Genomic DNA, 19,265 nt, shown 5'->3' with positions numbered 1-19,265 from the left:
CCCCCCCCCCCCCCACCACATACCTACTGGAGCTGCTCTGTAGGCTGCCTGGGGCCACAAGCATGTACATGCGCATGGCACCCCTTGTCTCACCGCCTTCCTCCCACTCCCTCCAAGCTCCCTGCAGGCTGGAACTCAGCCAGCCTGCTGGGAGCTCACTGCAAAATCCATGGGTTTCTCTGGTAAAACGAGAAATCCATGTTTGCCTTGTTTTGTTTTTTTTTACAAATAAAGGCCGACTTCATTATAAAGGAGCTTTGTTCCCAGAGTATTCATTAACCGAGGTATTACTGTAACACATACCAAAAGAACAGCAAGTGCCAAGTCAAAAACTTAGTTTTTAACGTAGATAAAAGCAAAAGAAAATATTTTATAAGGAGTTATTTTCAAAGCATTTTTAGGCATCAAAAAATTTCACAGGCTGGGGCTATGGTGTTTGCAGGGCAAGGATGGAAGCTGATAGAGCAGAGCACAGGTCTGATCACTGTCCCTTACCAAAGTCCATTAACATCTCCAATGGCTGTTACTGAGTAAAGGTTTGTTCAGTGTAAACATAATTCCTACTGCAACTAAATTCCCAGAAGAAAAAGGGAATTGCAGAGTAGCAGAGGCAGGCACCACCCCTGCAAATAGCTTCTATCATTGTGGGTTTGGAGGTTTCTTCCCCTGCAGATTTTGAGGTCTCTTCCCTCCAGATCTCTGGGGGGTTTTTGGCCCCATCTTCTTTGCAGGAATGCTTTATAACAAACTCTGCAAGGTAAACCTTGAAGCCTCTTTTCAAATCTCTGGCTCTTCCATGGGTAAGTGTGACACAGCCCCCTTATAACCATTGCACTACTGAACTAAAAAATTATTGGTATGGCTCATAGCAAAGCATCAAGGAACTGAAAGATTCAAAATTCACAACATAATTAAAGAAATTCTGAAAGGGAAACAATGGTCTGTCCATCAACTCTTGCAGAGAAATAGTTCATATATAGCATATGGTCCTTGTTACCAGTCAACCAAATGGGGGATTTTATTTTGGATTTCAAAAAAAAAAAAAAGTGTGTAATATGGGGGCTTTATTCTCCAAACTACTCTGCACAAGCAAATCTCTGCCCTAGAATTTTTCTTACGTAGAGTAGTTTGTAGAATAAAGACCTTGGTTATGTCAGCAGAAAACTAATGCTTACATGTTTTACTTGAGATATATTGCAGGCAAGTGTCTTAAAAATCTATTGAAAGCAATTAACACATTATACCCTCTGTGAGAGAGTTTAGCGTTACTATCTTCATATGCACCATAACATCCCTCCGTGCTGATTCAACATTTTCCAGAGCATACAGTAAATGACTGAGCTTTTTAGCATTCCCCTGTAATTTATAAATGCATCTAGTCTCTCAAATAAAACTGAATAAATGCTAAGTTAGTAATTTAAGTAACACATTATTTACAGGCACTGGCTTCCATTTTAAATGGTATTTTTACTATGACAGAAGCAATATAACTTGATTGATTAGTGAGTTTCGATGAATAGGTCCTAAAGACAAGTTTAATACATACCTGTATTGTTTTTCCATTCTTGGCTCTAACTACATCTCCAGGTTTGTTTGCCCTACCACTTGGCATATTTTCACAGAGAGGTGCCAAAACTGTTAGAAAAGAAAGTATTACTGCAGTCTCTCTCTAAAGTTTTCACTATTAAAAAAAACAACACCCAAAGAACCTTTTAATACTAAATCACTTCGAAGGCAAGGATAGTATTCTTATCTTGATTTACAATTTCTAGGTCTGTACTTAGAATTTTATAAAAAAACCAAAACAGAGATAGGTAATGCAGTTTCTTCATCACATCAAGTGTCTTTATTTGTTAACATGCAACGTTCCTTTGCCTACATCAGTTTCATGCCATGAATTACTTTATACCAGTACAAATGAGATCAGAATCAGTTGTACGGTCTCTAAAGCAACAGCTATAAAGCTTCTCATGTTAATGCTGAGCCTTCCTGACAGTAAGTCAAACCTTCAACATGTAGCCCTGGCCATGCTTATTTCATCCACTTACAAAAGCATCTCCTTTCTGGAATGCTACAGCTTTCCAGCTATTTTACCGGTAAATTCTACTTATGGGGAGCGGAGGCGGGGGGAAATCAGAGAAAGATCAAGAGATCCATTGGGAAGGATAAGGTAGCAACTAGCTACTCTCAAAGCTCCAAATCCAGCCATGGCCATGATCTAGAGGAAAATAGCAACCCACCAGTCCACACGAGGAAACCCAGTCTGTGTTCTGTCTAGACCACAATGAAGATGACAATACTAGGCTATGCAGATGACTTTTCAGTGGAGTGGTGCACATGTACTTTATTGTACTTGTAATTTCCACTTCAGAGTAAAGACATCCATGATTTTAATGAAAGTATGTATCTATCTATATGTTACACCGCCTTCTATTGGTTATATGCAAGAGGACAGCCAAACATTTTTAGTTACCTTTTAGGAAGGGGTTCTCAAACTTTTTTATATTGTAATTCTCATCCTAAAAGATACAATATCCCCTTGTGCCCTTCACAAATCAATTTGTTTACTCATGGCTATGCAGCATCCTTGCATCATGTACCACTGCTTATATGGGAAAATACCATTACCTATTTTTCATTAATAACTGTGTCATCAATCCACAACAACATTTTTCCAAAAATTGGCAGGGACTGTCAATACAGGGCAATTTCAGGATATCTTGTAGGAATAACTAGATGACCTCAGGGACCACAACAACAGAAACAGATTTAAATTCAATAATGCAAAAACTAAGGGCATGCATTTAAGCAACTATAACAAGAAATCTGGCTACAAGATGTCAGTTCATCATTTGGGCAAAAGAGAAGAAGAAAAAAGCCTGGGTGTGGTATTTCATTACAGGATGACTATAAATCACATATATGATGCAGCCGTGGGGGGGAAAAAAGGGGAAAAACACTCCTAGGTTGCATCAAGTGAGATACTAGCAGTAGATTTAGGGAAGAATCAATTCCATTGTACAAGACAGGACCTCATCTGGCACAGTGTACAATTCTGGTTATCTATGCATGAGAAAATGAACAGGTGCAGGGAAGGCCATTATGATCAGAGAAATGGAAAGCTTATCTTATAAAAGGAGACTAGAAGACTATGGATTGTTTAGCCTAAGCAAAATGAAGGCTGAGAGGGGATATAATTTTCCCATGTATATACTTGGGAGGGGGGTGGGGGGGAACCAGGGAGGGAAAAGAATTACTCAGACTAAACAACAAAAATAAATATGTAAAAACTGACCACACAAAAATAGAGTCCTGAAATCAGATGAAGGTTTTTAAGCAGAGGAATGAGGTTCTACAGCAGCATTCTGAAAGGCGTACTGGTGTAACTTTAAGACAGATCTTGCTAAATTCATAAAAGGGACCCTTATCACCCATGGGCTCTATTTTAGAGCAACATTTTAAGTTCTCCCCCCCAATTTGGTTCCCCCCCACATATGATCAGTGCCTGATGCAGTGGAATGTTCCATTAAAAACTTACTACTCTGGAACTGGAACTTTGAAAACCAAAGATTGCAAATGTTATTACCAATGCCGGATTTGTGAGTAGCGAGTTGATCATGTAAGTTTAACTGCATAGTAATACTTTGCACATCTTTTTCACACCTACTCTTCTTTTGATACTAGGTTCTTTGGTTCTACGCTCAGGCTTGCATCATTACCACAGCGTTAACTCAGAATTTCCACCTCATAAATGACATTTTTGGATTTGTACAGGAAGTCAGCAATATAGCTCCACTTTTCTACAATATCCATCTCAAAGCACTCTTCCATTTTTCTGTTTAGTTTTAACCTTATTTATGAATGATACTCTAAAAAGTATCATTTGCTCTTTTTGACTGCCCACATTCCAAATTATATTTTTTAACTCTCAAGGATATCTAACAATTCTAGGATCTAGAAAAATTCTTTGATGGCTGAGTCTACATTAAAAGGCCTTCCTTACAGTAGATGAGTTCTCTCACTACTGGTTAAATAGCTAATTATCTGTAAGTCAATGCATGGCATCTTTCATATGCAATACCAACCCTATAGAGCGCCAAAGCATCACCTGGAAACCTCAAAGAAAGTGATTTTAGATATTAGTGACAGTTGGGGAGCCTAACCACCTCAAATGTGGCCAGTGTGGTTCCCATTTTCAAAAAGGGGAGGAAGGAAGACCCAGGAAACTATAGGCCAGTTAGTCATACCTGGGTAAGCTTTTCGAGAGAATTATTCTGGCACATGTCCACGAGGGGCCAGCAGGGGAGATTATGCTTAGGGGCAACCAACACGGGTTCCTTAGAGGCAGGTCCTGTCAGACCAACCTGGTGGCCTTCTATGACCAAGTCACAAAATCCTTAGACAGGTGTAGCAGTGGATGTAGTATTTCTGGACTTTAGAAAGGCTTTCGACACTGTCTCTCACCCCATTCTCATTAAAAAACTAGGGAGTGCAGCATCGACACCTACACAGTCAATTGGGTCACTAACTGGCTGGAGGACCGCACGCAGAGACGTGGTGGACCGGTCTGATTTGACCTGGAGGGATGTGGGCAGTGGGGTCCCCCAGGGCTCGGTCCTTGGGCCCACACTGTTCAACATCTTCATCAGTGACTTGGATGAGGGGGTAAAAAGCACCCTGTTCAAATTTGCAGATGACATCAAGATGTGGGGGGAAGTGGGCATGCTAGAAGGGAGGAATAGGCTACAACTGGACAGGTTACAGGGGTGGGTGGATAAGAACAGGATGGGTTTCAACACTGACAAGTGCAAGGTGATATACCTGGGCAGGAAAAACCAGCACCATACCTACAAGCCGGGGAACTCCCTTCTAGTCAGTGCGGAGGCAGAAAAGATCTTGGAGTCATCATTGATGCCAAGATGAATATGGGCAGGCAGTGTGGGGATGCAGTCAGGAAGGCCAACCACACCTTGTCATACATCCACAGATGCATCTCGAGCAGGTCCAAGGAGGTGATCCTCCCCCTCTATGCAGCACTGGTCAGGCCACAGCTGGAGTACTGTGTCCAGGTCTGGGCACCATACTTTAAGAGGGATGTGGACAGCATGGAGAGGGTCCAGAGGAGGGCCCCTTGCATGATCAGGGGGCAGCAGGGCAGGCCCTACAAGGACAGGCTACGGGACCTGAAGCTGTTCAGCCTCCACAAGAGAAGGCTGAGGAGGGATCTAGTGGCCTGTTACAAACTAGTCAGAGGGGACCAGCAGGCACTGGGGGAGTCTCTGTTCCCCCGAGCACTACCAGGTGTGACTAGAAATAATGGTCACAAGCTGGCAGAGGGTAGATTCAGACTAGACATCAGAAGGCGCTACTTCACCGTCAGGGCGGCTAGGGTCTGGAACCAACTTGCAAGAGAAGTGGTGCTGGCTTCTACCCTGGGGGTCTTTAAGAGGAGGCTAGATGAACATCTTGCTGAGGTCATTTGTCCCCAGTACTCTCTCCTGCCATGACAGGGGGTCGGACTTGATGATCTGCTCAGGTCCCTTCCGACCCTACTAACTATGAAACTATGAAAAGACCAAGTCCAGTACAGGAGGTCCTCAGACTTACAACACAATTGGTTTCTGAAAACTACGTCTTAAGTCGAAACATAGTAACTCAGAACCAATTTTCCCATAAGAACAATGTTATAAATGAGGTATTGGTTCCTTTACCACAGTCGACACAGCTGTGTCCAGCTGGTAAGTCTGCTGGGGGGGGGGGAAGGGAAGCGGCATGGAGAGACAGATCAATGGCCCTGCAGCGAGGTAGGAATTGGGGCTGGAGCTGGGGCAGCTTGTGCCGTTGCATGCCACGGGTCCAGGAGCTGCTCGTGTGGCAGCTTGTCCAGTGGCTCTTGCCACTGCTCCTGCCATTGGTCCAGGAAGGCACTGGGGGATGGGGCTGGGAAGAGGCATATGCCCCAGGGTCTGCACGGGGCAGGTGAGGCCAAGGCTGTGCTCTGGGTGGAAGGACTGGGAGCAGGGGCTATGCCTCCATGTCACATGCCCAGCTGGTGTGGGGCCGGCACAAGACTGAGCTACCGCACTGCCTCTGGACAAGCGGTACACAGTGATGGGATCTGGCCTGACCTCCCCATGCCTCCCGAATGAAAAGCAGCTTCACCCTGGCTGGGCAAGCAGCGGCAGGGCATGGGGGAGGGCACTGATCTGCCCCCCCCACACCCCTTCCCTCCCCCTGTTCCCGCACCACAACAAACTTACCACCTGGACGCAGTGGTGTCGACCACTGTAAAGGCAAAACCAGCGTGGGAACCTTGAAACAAGGCGTCAATTTACAAACATCATAAATGGTGTTCATTGTAACTTGAAAAGTCATAAGTCAAGGACTGCCTGTATTCCTTCATTCGTGAAATGGGTGTCAAAACTAGTCACATTTTCATCTGCACAATTTCTAATGCACCACCCTATTTTAAGAGATTACCCATCAATTTGTATTAGCATATGCAAGTGTTGATTCTTTGAGTGTTAATTTCCTTATTTTGTAGATCTCAAACACCATAAAAGTTTACGGTTAAATTGACGCATAAATATCTTAGACATGCAATACCAAGCAAATCCTAACCAGGAGTCTAAGCAGTGAGAGATCCAAATGTTTACACCCATGACTTCTGCATGAATTATATTTTGGTTTTAACCAGTCTTACAATATGCTCTGGTCTCCTAGGGCAGGCCATTTTTGACAAATTGGCAAAATATCTCCTCACACACACACACGTCATCATGAAAGAGATTGGGCAAGTAGGTAAAATGACTGAAAGGAACCATCAAGTGCCCCTGATTAGGAAAACTGTAAAAACTCTTTTGTTGGGAGACTGGGCAGGGACCTACTTGGGATAGTTTAGGAACAATGAATCTTGCATTGGTGCAGAGGACTAGACAAGGTGACTCAAGGGCCCTTCCAACCCCACAATTCTATTATGATGTGAAAGTACAACTTCCTTACTGATCCTAAAAATAGCTTTGCCTAACAATTTAAATCTAGTATTTGATGATGTTTTGTCCCCTCCTCTTACTTACCAATTATATTAAGAGGTAGATTAAGCATTGCTGCTGTTACAATGGCTGAGCACACAGTCGCTGCTCCTCCCATATCTGCTCTCATTGCATCCATACCCGAAGAAGGCTTTAATGAAATGCCACCACTGGAGAGGTGCAGAATAGAAAATCCCATTCAACAATTATGAATTTAACACTACATGACTTTCAAATAGCTCTTGGGTTCATCAGTATATTTTAACAGTAACATCAATAAATGCAGGGTAGAGAGGTCATATTTTTTTTAGCAAAACTTTGTAAGTGTCCTTAAAAGCAGCATACCTGATTTTTGTAAAAAATAAGATCTGTCCAAATCATCTCTTTGTAGTAGCTTAATAGAACATAATAAAACCACTCCTAATTTGCAATGTACTGAATATAACACAACAAATGTGCATTATTCTTCCAAATATAATTCACAAGCCAGTCACCATAGTACATGGGCAAAGTAGTAGCCATAGTAAATCAGTATAAAGTAGAGCAGATTAATGAATTACTCAATAGTTGCTGTTTCAAGCAAAAAAAGGTTTTGAGACCAACTGCTGTAAGGACTATAGTCTTTTCATTCTGCCCAAACACATTTCAAAGCAAAAGCAGATGCTCTGTAGGCAACTGTTTATTCCAAAAATTACATCCCTTATTGAAAGCTATATAAAGCCAAAATTAATAAATAAGCAGCAAGGATTTCTTAAGGCGACATTTTTATTGGACCAGTTAGGAAGCTGGAATATAAGCTTGTTTGAACACATGAAATTCTTGTATCCCTGATAAAGAATGTCTTGCATTTGAAAGATTGTCTAAAACTTTATTCCAACTATGTAATTTGTCTAATAAAAGATATCACTAAGAAACCCTTTCCTCCTGCATCATTTCTGGACCATTACAGCCTCATCATGCTTGCAGTAAAATAAACACACACACAATCATTTAGGTCAGTCCCATGCCTGCCATCCCACTGAGGCTCTATTTCATTTTTAGAAGCAAAAGGATGCCAGATCTGCATGATGCAGACTCTTAAATTTGCCCTGTCCCAGGGATATTCAACTTATGTTTTATGGTTGGTTCATGGCAATGTCATTGAAGAATGTATTGATAATGAGGAACGCATCCCCTTCCACATATCATAGTATTAGAGGGGAACTAGCCAGAATTCATCCTCGCTTAGTTAAGCTCACCCAGAGGATAACCTTTAAGGGGGTTACAGCATCAGAAATGAGTAGCTAAGCTCCACTGCTAGTTACTCTAAGCGCTCTCCAGTTTCACAGACAGGAAGAAAAAGAGAGGTAGTTAGCTGTGTTAGTCTCAAGCGCAGTAGAAGGTGGAGCACGGTGGTACCTTAACAGGTTTAGAGGGGCATAAACTTTCGTAGGTGACATCCTGCTTCATCAGATACTATATTAGAAAGGAAGAATGCAAAGATGTAAAGAGCTCTCTTCCCTTATGTCAAGAGACATCATCCTCTCACCAGGAGAGGAGCTGTGGAACCTTTGATTCCTGCACTCCCAACTCACTCAAAGCATTACATTAATACCATATTTACTTGGATACCACAAATACCTTTTGCCTAAACATCAGTTCCCAGAATTGGGATGTGTGTCTTGAGCACAGAAGCACCCCATGTCAGCAACACCCTGCTTTGATTGCTGCTTCCAGCCACAGTGGCATTTCTATTCAGACAGTTTAGGGAATCAGTTTAGTCCATGGCTCATTGATCTTCACTCCACAGGTGTTTATGATCATATCTCCTTTCTAATGATCTTGATGTTCCATTTATCAAGCTAATATTTCTTCTAGCAAATTTACTGTCTTCTAGTTACTCCTGGTCTCTTTTCTCCAATTCCATATTGCTGCAGACTGTTTTTAGCTCTTTTCAAAAATCACAGATCCACCCACAGAGATTAGTTTTCAGCAGCTAGGGTTTCAGCTCTTGATAAGCAGGAAAGAGAAGATGAATACACTGAAAATAAGGCTCTGTCCCTGCTTTATGCATCTCTGGAATAATCTTTTTTTTGTATTCCATCTTCCCAAAAACATGGTGCGTGTCTTATTTGGGGGCATGAATTATGCAAGAAAATACAGTACTAATTGTGGGACCTATCAGTTTACTAGCCAACTCTATGCATGAGAGTGGTAGAGATGAAGTAATAGCTTTGGCCTATGTGAAGGCATACAGCAGAGATGGCTGACCTGCAGCATGAGTACAAGTGGCATGGCCAGCCTCTGTGTGTGTGGCACACAACAGATCACGGAGGGGACAGACCATGGGGGGAAGATTAGGCAGGGAGCAGAAAGCAAAACATGAGATCAAGCAAGGAGCAGGAGATCAGGAAGACAAAAGCAGAGCAGGACATCAGACAGGGTTAACAGGGTATGGAACAGAAAGCAGAGAAGCAGATTGGGAAGAGGATTGGAGTGACACTTCAGGAAGCTATGGGGTCAATTTGTAGCATACTGAAAAAAATTGCCCCCCATTGGCACAGACAGCAGCAGACACAGTGCTGTACTCTAGAAGACTTTTCTTCTGCCTTAGGTTTTTTTTCTGGAGAAACTGACCAAGCACAAATCAGCCTCTCTGACCCTCTGCAGCAAGTAAGTTTCCAGGCTGATTTACTGATCAAAATACACTTCTTAAAATTACTTTTAAAAGACAAGAGACAAAGTTTTCATAAACAAAGTTTTAAATTTTTTTCCATAAGAGCTCATATCAAGACAATACCAGAGGTACATACAACACCTAGATAGATTTCAGGACAAAAGCATTTTAAATATTTTCCCTTTACATACTGAACTCATCTTGAAGATGCTGCAATTCCCTTGAAACAACTGAAAAAATAACACTAACTACATACAGGAGCTGACTTGTACAAAGGAAACACAGGATCCTCAACTTGGCAAACGAGCAAGACAGAAGCATATTTACTTGACAGGTCCTGTTTTACATACATTTACTTAGTATATTTAAACCCATGGATATACTCTGCTACAGGTTAAGATCTTTATTAAGTTTTGCTATTGAAGCCCTGCATTTCTGATAAAGTTTTATTCTATTTATTCATTCTATTTCTACTCTATTCTTATTTCAGATAGTTCTAGGAGAAAATTTATTAAACAAAAATTATTGCTATTACTGCTAAATGAGTGAAACAGAGAGATTTTACTGGCTGAGAAAAAAACTGGCAAAACATTCATTTTAGAAAGAGGGAGATTTATAAAATTCCAGTGTTTCCCAAAATGTATTAAAGCAAGATGCTCTTGTTGGCCAATAAGAAACTCCTTTCTTTTAATGATTTTCAAAAGAAAAAAAAGGTGATATCTATTTAAATTTAAAATACTGTTGATTTTCCAAGGAAGAACAAACAGTAGCACTAATAAGCTCATTAGTATCTTCAATCTGATAAACTCTTTAATTTGTTGGCATATTTGCTGGCATTCCTCCCTCTTGCCCTGCAATTTAACACTACACAACAAAACAGAAGAGCTTTAGATAATTAGCATGTTTTTGGGAATGTAAGCAAGTGGCACACTAGCAAATATTTTGCTGCTTCAAACAAAAACCACAAGTGGGTCAAATATTAATATGATTACCTATCAAATGTAACTCCTTTCCCAACAAGCACCAATGGAGGGTCATTTGTATTAGCGCTGCCGGAATAGTGAATCTCCAAAAAGACTGGAGGCTCCTCTGAACCCTTAGCTACGCTCAAGAATGCTCCCATCTGCTGCTCTTCTATCCAGGATTTTGATCTGCAATACATACAATATTTATTTTAATAAAATTAATTAAACTGAACCATCTGTACAAAAAAAATGATAAAACTCATAAGAAGTTATAAACTTATCTTCAAATAATGCTATAATCCCCTAGATAACAGACTGCAAAATAAATCAAGTCCCAACCACTACTACTCCTTCATGGGTGGGTTGCCTTTTTTTTTTTTTAAAGAAATTATAGGGCTGAAAAATATTAGACCTTCATATCTCCAACCTTGCTTTCTGGGGGATCTGAATAAAATGGTCATGAGACTGCACCTGAATGCGCCAAAGCACAAAGTTAGATCTATGGTATCGAGGAAAGTACTACAAGCTCTGGGCAAATTAATGACAAGTAATGTCTGTTTGCTTACCATTTCCAAAATGTGAATAAATATGAACTGGAATTAGGGATGTAGAATTAATTAGAAAAATAATAAAACAAAAGTAACATGAAACAGATACTAAAAAGATGGGAAGTGGTACCTCTAGTCTATTCACTGATCCTTATTTCAAGCTCTCTCTTTAGCACTCTATGGGTGTGTGCACGCATCACCTTACGGCGCTGCACAGCACACTAAGGTGACACAGAGATCATGCAGGTCTACACATGATTGCCAGCTACGTTGCCGCAGCAGCATGCTCCCACGGTATAGCATGCCACTACAGCAACATAGCAGCAAAATCTAACCGTGCACCGCGTGTACGGCACAGTAACTGCCTGTACTGTGTCATGCTTTAGGTACTTCCAAAGATACTAAAGGAAGTACAAAAAAAGTACTAAAGCCCAGCGCCATAGTAATGTCACCATACAACATGTAGATGCACCCTGTGAACTGCTCGTCATACTGACCCTGTAGCTCACTTGTTCACCTTCTCCTAGAGTGCTTCCTCAGCCTACTGAGGTGGCTAGGATCCTTAATACTCAAAACAGGAGTAACTCGCAATTGCTGGGCACTAACTACAACACTCATTTATTTACATTTTACACATAAATATCTGCCTTTCACTTGTCCACTAAAATGACAACAGGGAAAAAATGGGAAAACCCCTATAACATTTTATATGCTGCACCTTAAACCAACAACAATTTCCAAGGGAATGATTTAAACTGAATTCACCTGATATGGATCTTCACGCCGCTATGAGCAGCTTTGAGTTTCTGTTCAACAAGTTCAGCAAATTTAATTGGTGTTATATAGTTTGCTGGGGCCTCCATCAAGTGTCGAGCCAAGTTTTGACCTTCACCATAGATTGTACCTTTTTGCCAGGCTTCTTTTCCATCACTGGAAAAAATCACATAATTAACATCATTATGAACCCTTGAAAAGGAAGGTTCATCATCGTTTAGCTGCTTCCTACATTCTGAAAGTAAAACTGCCCAACTGTATGGTACAAAGGGATGTGACAAAAGATGAGGATAGTAATGGATCAGCTCCAAGGCCAGTAACCCATCCGATAGCGGTTGCCACCAGATGCTTCAGAAGTACTTGTAAGGACCCTGCAGCGAGTAGATACGGAATTATCTAGAACAGGGTTTGGCAACCCCTGGCATGCGTGCTGAGCATGGCATGTGAGGCCATTTTGCTCGGCACACCACGGCCAGCCCTGGAGCTGGGTAGCTGCTGCCAGCTGGGAGCCCCAGCTGCTCCCAGCAGGGCTGGCAGCATCCCAGCTTCCTGTTTGGAGCAGCCCAGGCTCCCGGCTGGTAGCAGCTACCCAGAGCCGGGGCTGGCTGCAGCCAGGAGGCTCTGAACAGCTGTGCCGGGCTCCAGGCTGGTGCATGCACCTGCAAGTTGGAGTGCGTGGTAGGGGAGGGGCCTGAGGCAGCACAGCCCCCGTTTCTCCCCCGCTGTCATCACAGAGGTGATAGCATGGTTCCGGAGCCTGGCACAGGTGTTTAGAGCCAGCCCTGGCTCTGGGCAGCGGCAGCAAGCAGGCTGCAAACAGCTACGCCGGGCTCCATTGCTCTGGCATCAGCTCCATGCTGGTGGCGACTGCACGGGCACTTCAGGGCAGGCTGCGCTGCCCCATTGGAAGCTCCAAGGTGCACACAGAGTCACCACCAGCTTGGAGCTGATGCCGGAGCTATGGAGGCCTGTGCAGCTGTTTGCAGCCCTCTGCTTGCTGCAGCTGCCCAGAGCCTAAGCTGGCTGCAAAGAGCTGTGCCGGGCTCCGGAACCCTGCTATCACCTCCGTGCCGGGAGCAGGGGAGAGACTGGGACTGCGCTGCCTCATGCCCCACCCCCCACTGCCTGCTCCGACATGCGGGTGCACGTGCCGGTACGGAGCTGATGCCAGAGCCTGGCACAGCTGTTTGGACCCTTCCAGCTGCAGCTGGCCCCAGTTCTGGGTGGCCCCTGCCAGGGTAGTTGCTGGCAGCCAGAGCCTGAGCTGGGGGGCAGAGGCTTTGGGTGGGGGGGCAGGGGGCACAAGGAGGGCATCCTGCCATGTACCCCTTGCCCTCGTTTTGTTTTTCTGGCATGCCAGCACTCCGGCACCTTCCAAGGTAGGCATTGTGGTGTTTTTTTCAGCTCTCCAGCCAAAAAACGTTGCCTACCCCTGCCTGATCTAGAAAATTATCCAAAATGTGTTCACCTTAATTATGCTGATTCTGGAAATTATTACGTTCCAAGTGTCCATCCTTTTTTTGTGAACCTTGATTATTAGATGAAAGTGAAGCCTGAGAAGGAGGATTCTTGCTCCACAGCACAGCTCTGGTCACTAGGCCTGCACAAGTCAGCAGCGATCCAATCTTGCTTTGGATCTGGCCGCTTCGGATGGCCACGATCCAATCCGGAGCTCCGGACCAGGTTTCCGCCTCAATCCGGCTGAAGCAGCCGCCTCAGAGATCCAGCCATAGGGTATAATGGGAAAAATCAATGAAATATCTGTAACTTTGTTGTTTTTTGTCTGATTTAAATGAAACTTGCAGGGATAGTAGCCTCTGCTGAGAGAATGAAACCCGCCAAGTTTCAAGAAAATCAGTGCAGGGGCTTGGGGGGAACTGTACCCCAAATTCTTGAAAGCAAAACTCATGTCACGGCTGTGTGTTATACCACGGGGTGGGGGTCAAAACTGCATGGGTGGTAGCTTTTACTGAGGCCACAAAGCAAAACTCATGACATGAGTGACACTGCGCGTGTTAAGGCGCAGCACAGTGACAGCTGCAGCAATGGTGGCCCCTGCTGAGACCAAGATGCCTGCCAGCTGTTAAGGAGATCGGTGCAGGGGGTTCTGTGGCCCTGCACCCCTACCTGCTGACAGGCAAAACTTGTGCCAAGAAAACTTGTGCTAATTGATGCTCGTTAAGTCGTTATGTAGTAGCTAGGTCCTGTGTATTGAGCTGTTCCAGAGTGAATCATGATTGCCTGATTGGTAACTGGTAACACAGCAGCTAGGCCTGCAGTAGTGTCTCCCAGGCCCCAAGCCAGAGACAGTCAGTCCCACAAGCACCCATGGCAAGAGTTTTGATTGTCCGCAGCTTGAGGGGCAGTTCCCCCCAAACCCCTGCACCTATCTCCTTGAAACGTGGCAGATTTTGTGGCCTCAGTAAGAGCTACCACCCCTGCAGTTTTCACCCCAATATGTTGTAACGCCTAGATGTGACATGAGTTTTGCTTTCAAGAATTTGGGGTGCCGTTCCTCTCAAAGCCCTGCACCGATCTTCTTGAAACTTGGCAGGCTTCATCCTCTCTGTAGAGTCTACCACCCCTGAAAACTTCATCCAAATCGGACAAAAAACAACAAAGGTATAGATACTTTATTGTTTCCCCATTATACTCTATGGCAGGATCTCCGAGGCGGCTCCAAAGCTCTTCGGGAGCTCCGAACCGCTTTGGGAAGCCTAACAAGGCCAGCACTTCAACCCAGATGTGCTGCTTCAGACCCCGAAGCTTCTCCGAATCTGAAGCTCTGTCTGAAGCCTCGCACAGCCCTACTGGTCACTGTCAACAGCCTAAGATGTTCACAGAGGGGCACTTCTACATCCTAACTAGGAAAGAATAATTGCTCTCGTTTTACCTGTGGGAAACTGAAACACCAAGAAATTAAGTGATTTGCCCCAGGTTACACAGGAAGTCTGCAACACAGCTGGGAACTGAACACAATTCTTCTAATCCAACTCGCACTGGTAGCCACAAGAGCAAGCATTTTCTGAGATGTTACTATTTCAGAGACCAGTAATGTAAAGAAAAAGGTGGTGCTAACTGGGAAAACAGATAAATGCAACATTATGGTATACAAGTACAGTTATGCCTGCTGCTGTAGCCCAGGGGTTAGCCTGCCAGCTTCTCAAGGCAAAGACCTGGGTTCAAAACCCACAGCCACCTTGACCTGAGGCTCTTGGCTGCATGTCCAGTTGCCTTTGTTTTTAGAACAGGATACCCAGAGAAATCATGGAATCTTCATCCATGGAAGTTTTTGAGAGTAGGTTAGAAAGACAACTGACTGAGATGATTTAGTCATGTAGGATCCTGTCTTGAGTGGAGTGTTGGATTAAGTGACATTGTGAGGTCCCTTCCAGCCCTACCTTCCTATGAGCAGGATATGCTTAAAAACATTAGCTTTCTCTAGATTATTTCTAAAAGAGTTTTTCAAGGGAGAAGCTTACACTATTTAACCATGTATACCTGGGACTTGCACTCAAGGAATGATATTTCTTTCACATAGGGTGTAAATGCAGGAGACCTACAAGTTACTGGAGTAATAAAAGGTTACAACAAAAGGCACCAGAGTTAAAAAAGGAAAATCGGAGAACTTTGCTAGGGAAACTATTATGAGAAAACTGTTATTATTTTCAGCTCCTGAGTGACAGCGCAGGCTCAGGGGTGATCTGATGGCCACCTAAAAGTTTATCAGGGGTGACCACCAGGACCTGGGGGAACATTTGTTCACCAGAGCGCCCCAAGAGATGATGAGGTCGAATGGTCATAAACTACTGTGAGACCGTTTCAGGCTGGACATAAGGAAGAATTTCTTTACTGTCCGAGCACCCAAGGTCTGGAACAGCCTGCCATCAGAGGTGGTTCAAGCACCTACATTGAACATGCTCAAGAGCAAATTGGATGCTTATCTTGCTGGGATCCTATGACGCCAGCTGACTTCCTGCCCTTTGGGCGGGGGGCTGGACTTCCTCCAATATATATGGTACTGGCTACAGCTAGTGACTGGGTATTAGATGAATTGTTTGCCAGATCTGGTGCAGCATTTCCTTTTCCTGGGAAGGGTTTGTTCATTAATAGAGACAACTCCCAGACTTCATGGGACTATGAAAAGTACCACATAGCTCATAAAAGACAGAGGTGTTTTGCCCCTTCTTCTTTCTTAATCTCAAGGCCTTTGTTGCTTAATTTGTTCTTGCCCCCATAATATACCAACAGTGACAGCAGTGATTAGCCTGTGAAGCAAATGCTGTAGAAATAACTTGGTTGCTAAAATATTTCATGCAATGCTGATCAAATGGAAAAGGGATAGTGAGGTAGAAGTGTCACATACGCTAAGTATCCAAATGTTTTAAAAGTACAACTTTGTTTGCCATCACCTTCCATGTAGCTGAGGAGTAACGACAGGCTTCTTTCTTTTCTTAAACTCATCATACTCATACAATCCAAGGACGGCTCCTTCTGCAGCAGCCTGAGCATCTCCACAGGGATCCACTTCAACACAAGGGATCTCTAGATCCTGAACCTGCCTGCATCCAACTGGATAAAACAAGACATTGATAAGATTGTGTCCTCAACAAAAGGCTTTGAAGCAATTATTTTCAAGGAGAAAAAACAAGTATTATGGACACCTGGTAAAAAGACAGAAACCATCCAAAAAAAATCCAACAGCAAAGGCTATATCCACAATTAAAAAGGCCACATATTTGTAATATTCAGACATTTATTCACGTTGAATATAATTTATTAAGTAACTTAGCCAATAAGCACTTCACAATAACCTCATGAAAAAAAAGAGATAACTACACAATTCTGGGGCATTTTGGTAATCAAAGTTTCAGGCCGTCACAAATAAAATTGTAGTGCAATATATTGCTAATAAACTTACCTTTAAAAAAATTGCAAAAACCTTGTTACAGGCACTTTTATAACTGGCAGAAAATCCAAACATACTATACAAACTCTCCTTTGCCTATGAAAAACTTAACGAAGGTTAAGCCACAGGCCCCGTAATATCAATCAGCACTCTCACTTGCTTCTTTGGACTTCCCAATCTGTCTGTCCCTGTCTTAAATTGGGGCATGGAAGTGTTTTTGTTTTGTGTGTACAGAGCTCAGCATGATGCTCTTGGTTACAGTTCCTACCTGCTTCAGTAAAAATAATAAATCATAAGGTTTGAGTTTGTCAAATATGAAATCCTTCCTAATTCAAATTCTAGAGAGAGAATTTATGAAGTTACTGGATGCCTTATAACCATATTTCATTACCTAGAGTACACTTTCAGAGATAGGAAAAAGACCTTGCAACCTCAAAAGCTCCTTCTGCTTCCACAGATAAGGAAATGCTTTTAAAAATTTTTTATGTAAACCTCCCTCACAGCATAAAATGAAATCTTACCTATAAATCTAAGTAACTTGAATAAATATCTAGGGCCATAACGTGTGCAAAGTTAAGTGCAAAATTAGCATGAAATTGTAATTAAAAGACTTATCAAATTACTTTGAACAGAAGCAATGAAATAAATAAGTGCCTTTTCAATTCCCTACAGTTTGGAAAAGGTTGAGCAGCAGATATTAGAACTGTCTATCTGAACGCTCAGGAAGATGCTGCTGCATGGATAACCCTCTAATGAAAACCTCTAAACCAAGGCTGTCCAACTTCCACGCAGCCAGTGGCTATACATACTGCAGGCCACATGAGCAAGGGCCACATCAGGGCAAGCCACAGACCCCTATGTCGTGTGCTGCACAGATGTCCCTGCGGTACCTCCCAAACAGTACATCATGTTCCCGCAGGGCCTTGGACTCACCCTCTGTTTCCAATACAGCACTGCCTTATCCCTCTGGGGTAGGGACAGAAAGCCACCAAAGGAGGGGAAGAGAGCCCAGGGTTTCTGTCTGCTGCTACAGTCAGAGCAACAGCAGGAGCAGTGGCTGAGGAGCTGAGGGCCGCAACTTAATGCCTCACAGGCCATCAGTTGAACAGCACTGCTCTAACCCAGGAAAACTATACTTTTTTGAAAATGAAAGATTACTCTCTGAAGAAAGTGATGGCCTCACCTGGGAAAGACCAGCTACTTGTAAGCAGTCAGTGAGAAAATGCATTTTCCAAGCTAGATCCTTAGATTTTATGTGCTATTTTTAGAGGTGCACCGATACGTCAGTCTGATATAGGACTGGCACTGATATAAAGAAAATTGACTGTATCAAAAATTGGCCTGATGTGGCCGATAATTTGACTGCTAAATGCCCTGTGCATATGCACAGCCACAGCACACCATGTAGGTGGCTAGGAACACCGACTGGCAGCTTGGAGAGGGGTGTCCAGCAGGTAAGTCTGTTGTGGTGGAAGGGTAGGGGAGAGGGAAGGGATGTAGGGTGTACATCAAAGCCCCTGTGGCGAGGGAGGGAGTAGGGCTGAGGCTGGGGCTGGGGCTGAGGCAGGCACTGCCCAGCCAGGGTGAGGTGTACATGGGCCAGAGTCATGGCTTGTCCAGGGGGTTTGAGGGGGGGGGGGGAGGATGGCAGCTCCCACTGCTGCATGCACCCCCAGAAGACACAGAGGGTGTGTACCCCTCAGATCTGCATGGGGAGGGGTAAGCTGCAGCTGTGGTCAGTGGAGCTGGGAGATGGAATTGGGGGGGCTAAAGCAACTTTTGATGTGGCTGCAGCACCCCTGTAGTCCTCTTCCCAGTGCTACTGCCACCTGCCCTGAGCACAGCGTAGCACACCCCAGCCCAGCCCAGCCCCCACTGGGAAAAGCCCAGCACCACCCTGACCCCAGTCCGTAGCGGCAGTCTACCTCACCCAAATCCAAGAGGAACACATCTACCGGGGTCCATGCAGCAGCAGCAGCAGTAGCGGGTGCCCCCCCCCCCCCCCCATGAGCCTCTTGTGGCTGCCCCGTGCCCCGCCCCGGTCCAGGCAGCACCTGGCCCAGCCCACTCCCTCCCTCACCACAGGGGCCTCAGTCTGTCCCCCATGCCCCTTCCCTTCCCCCCCCCTTCCACCACAACAGAATTACTAGCTGGACACTACTCTTCAAGTTACGAGGCTGGTATTAGAAACCGGACTGGTATAAGCTGATACGCCTTGTTAAAAAATGGCTATTGGTATCAGCCCCAAAAATCTCTGTCAGTGTACCCCTACTATTTTTCAACAAAATGTGAGATGAAGCATATGAACTTAAATGAAATAGTTCATCCCAAATACAGTGCATGACATCTGTGTTAGTTTAATAGTTGAAACAAATACTTAGA

General features: G+C 44.0%; 1 protein-coding gene across 2 annotated transcripts in view; it reads right to left on the bottom strand.

The window, feature by feature from the left end:
• Positions 1–19,265, bottom strand: part of LAP3 (leucine aminopeptidase 3) — a 33,138-nt gene that overhangs the window by 7,683 nt on the left and 6,190 nt on the right. For both annotated transcript variants that reach the window (XM_090035671.1, XM_090035672.1), the window contains 5 exons: positions 16,387–16,546; positions 11,966–12,130; positions 10,680–10,838; positions 7,077–7,201; positions 1,547–1,635 (listed from right to left, as the gene is read on the bottom strand). In XM_090035671.1, the coding sequence (XP_089891797.1) occupies positions 1,547–1,635; positions 7,077–7,201; positions 10,680–10,838; positions 11,966–12,130; positions 16,387–16,546 (698 nt within the window). The remainder of the gene's footprint in view (positions 1–1,546; positions 1,636–7,076; positions 7,202–10,679; positions 10,839–11,965; positions 12,131–16,386; positions 16,547–19,265) is intronic.

Source organism: Crocodylus siamensis, chromosome 2 (genome assembly GCF_052110815.1).
Source record: "Crocodylus siamensis isolate JL-2025a chromosome 2, ASM5211081v1, whole genome shotgun sequence".
Classification (NCBI taxonomy): domain Eukaryota; kingdom Metazoa; phylum Chordata; order Crocodylia; family Crocodylidae; genus Crocodylus; species Crocodylus siamensis.
The sequence above is the reverse complement of the archived record's forward strand: the minus strand, read 5'-3'. Positions and strand labels throughout refer to the sequence as shown.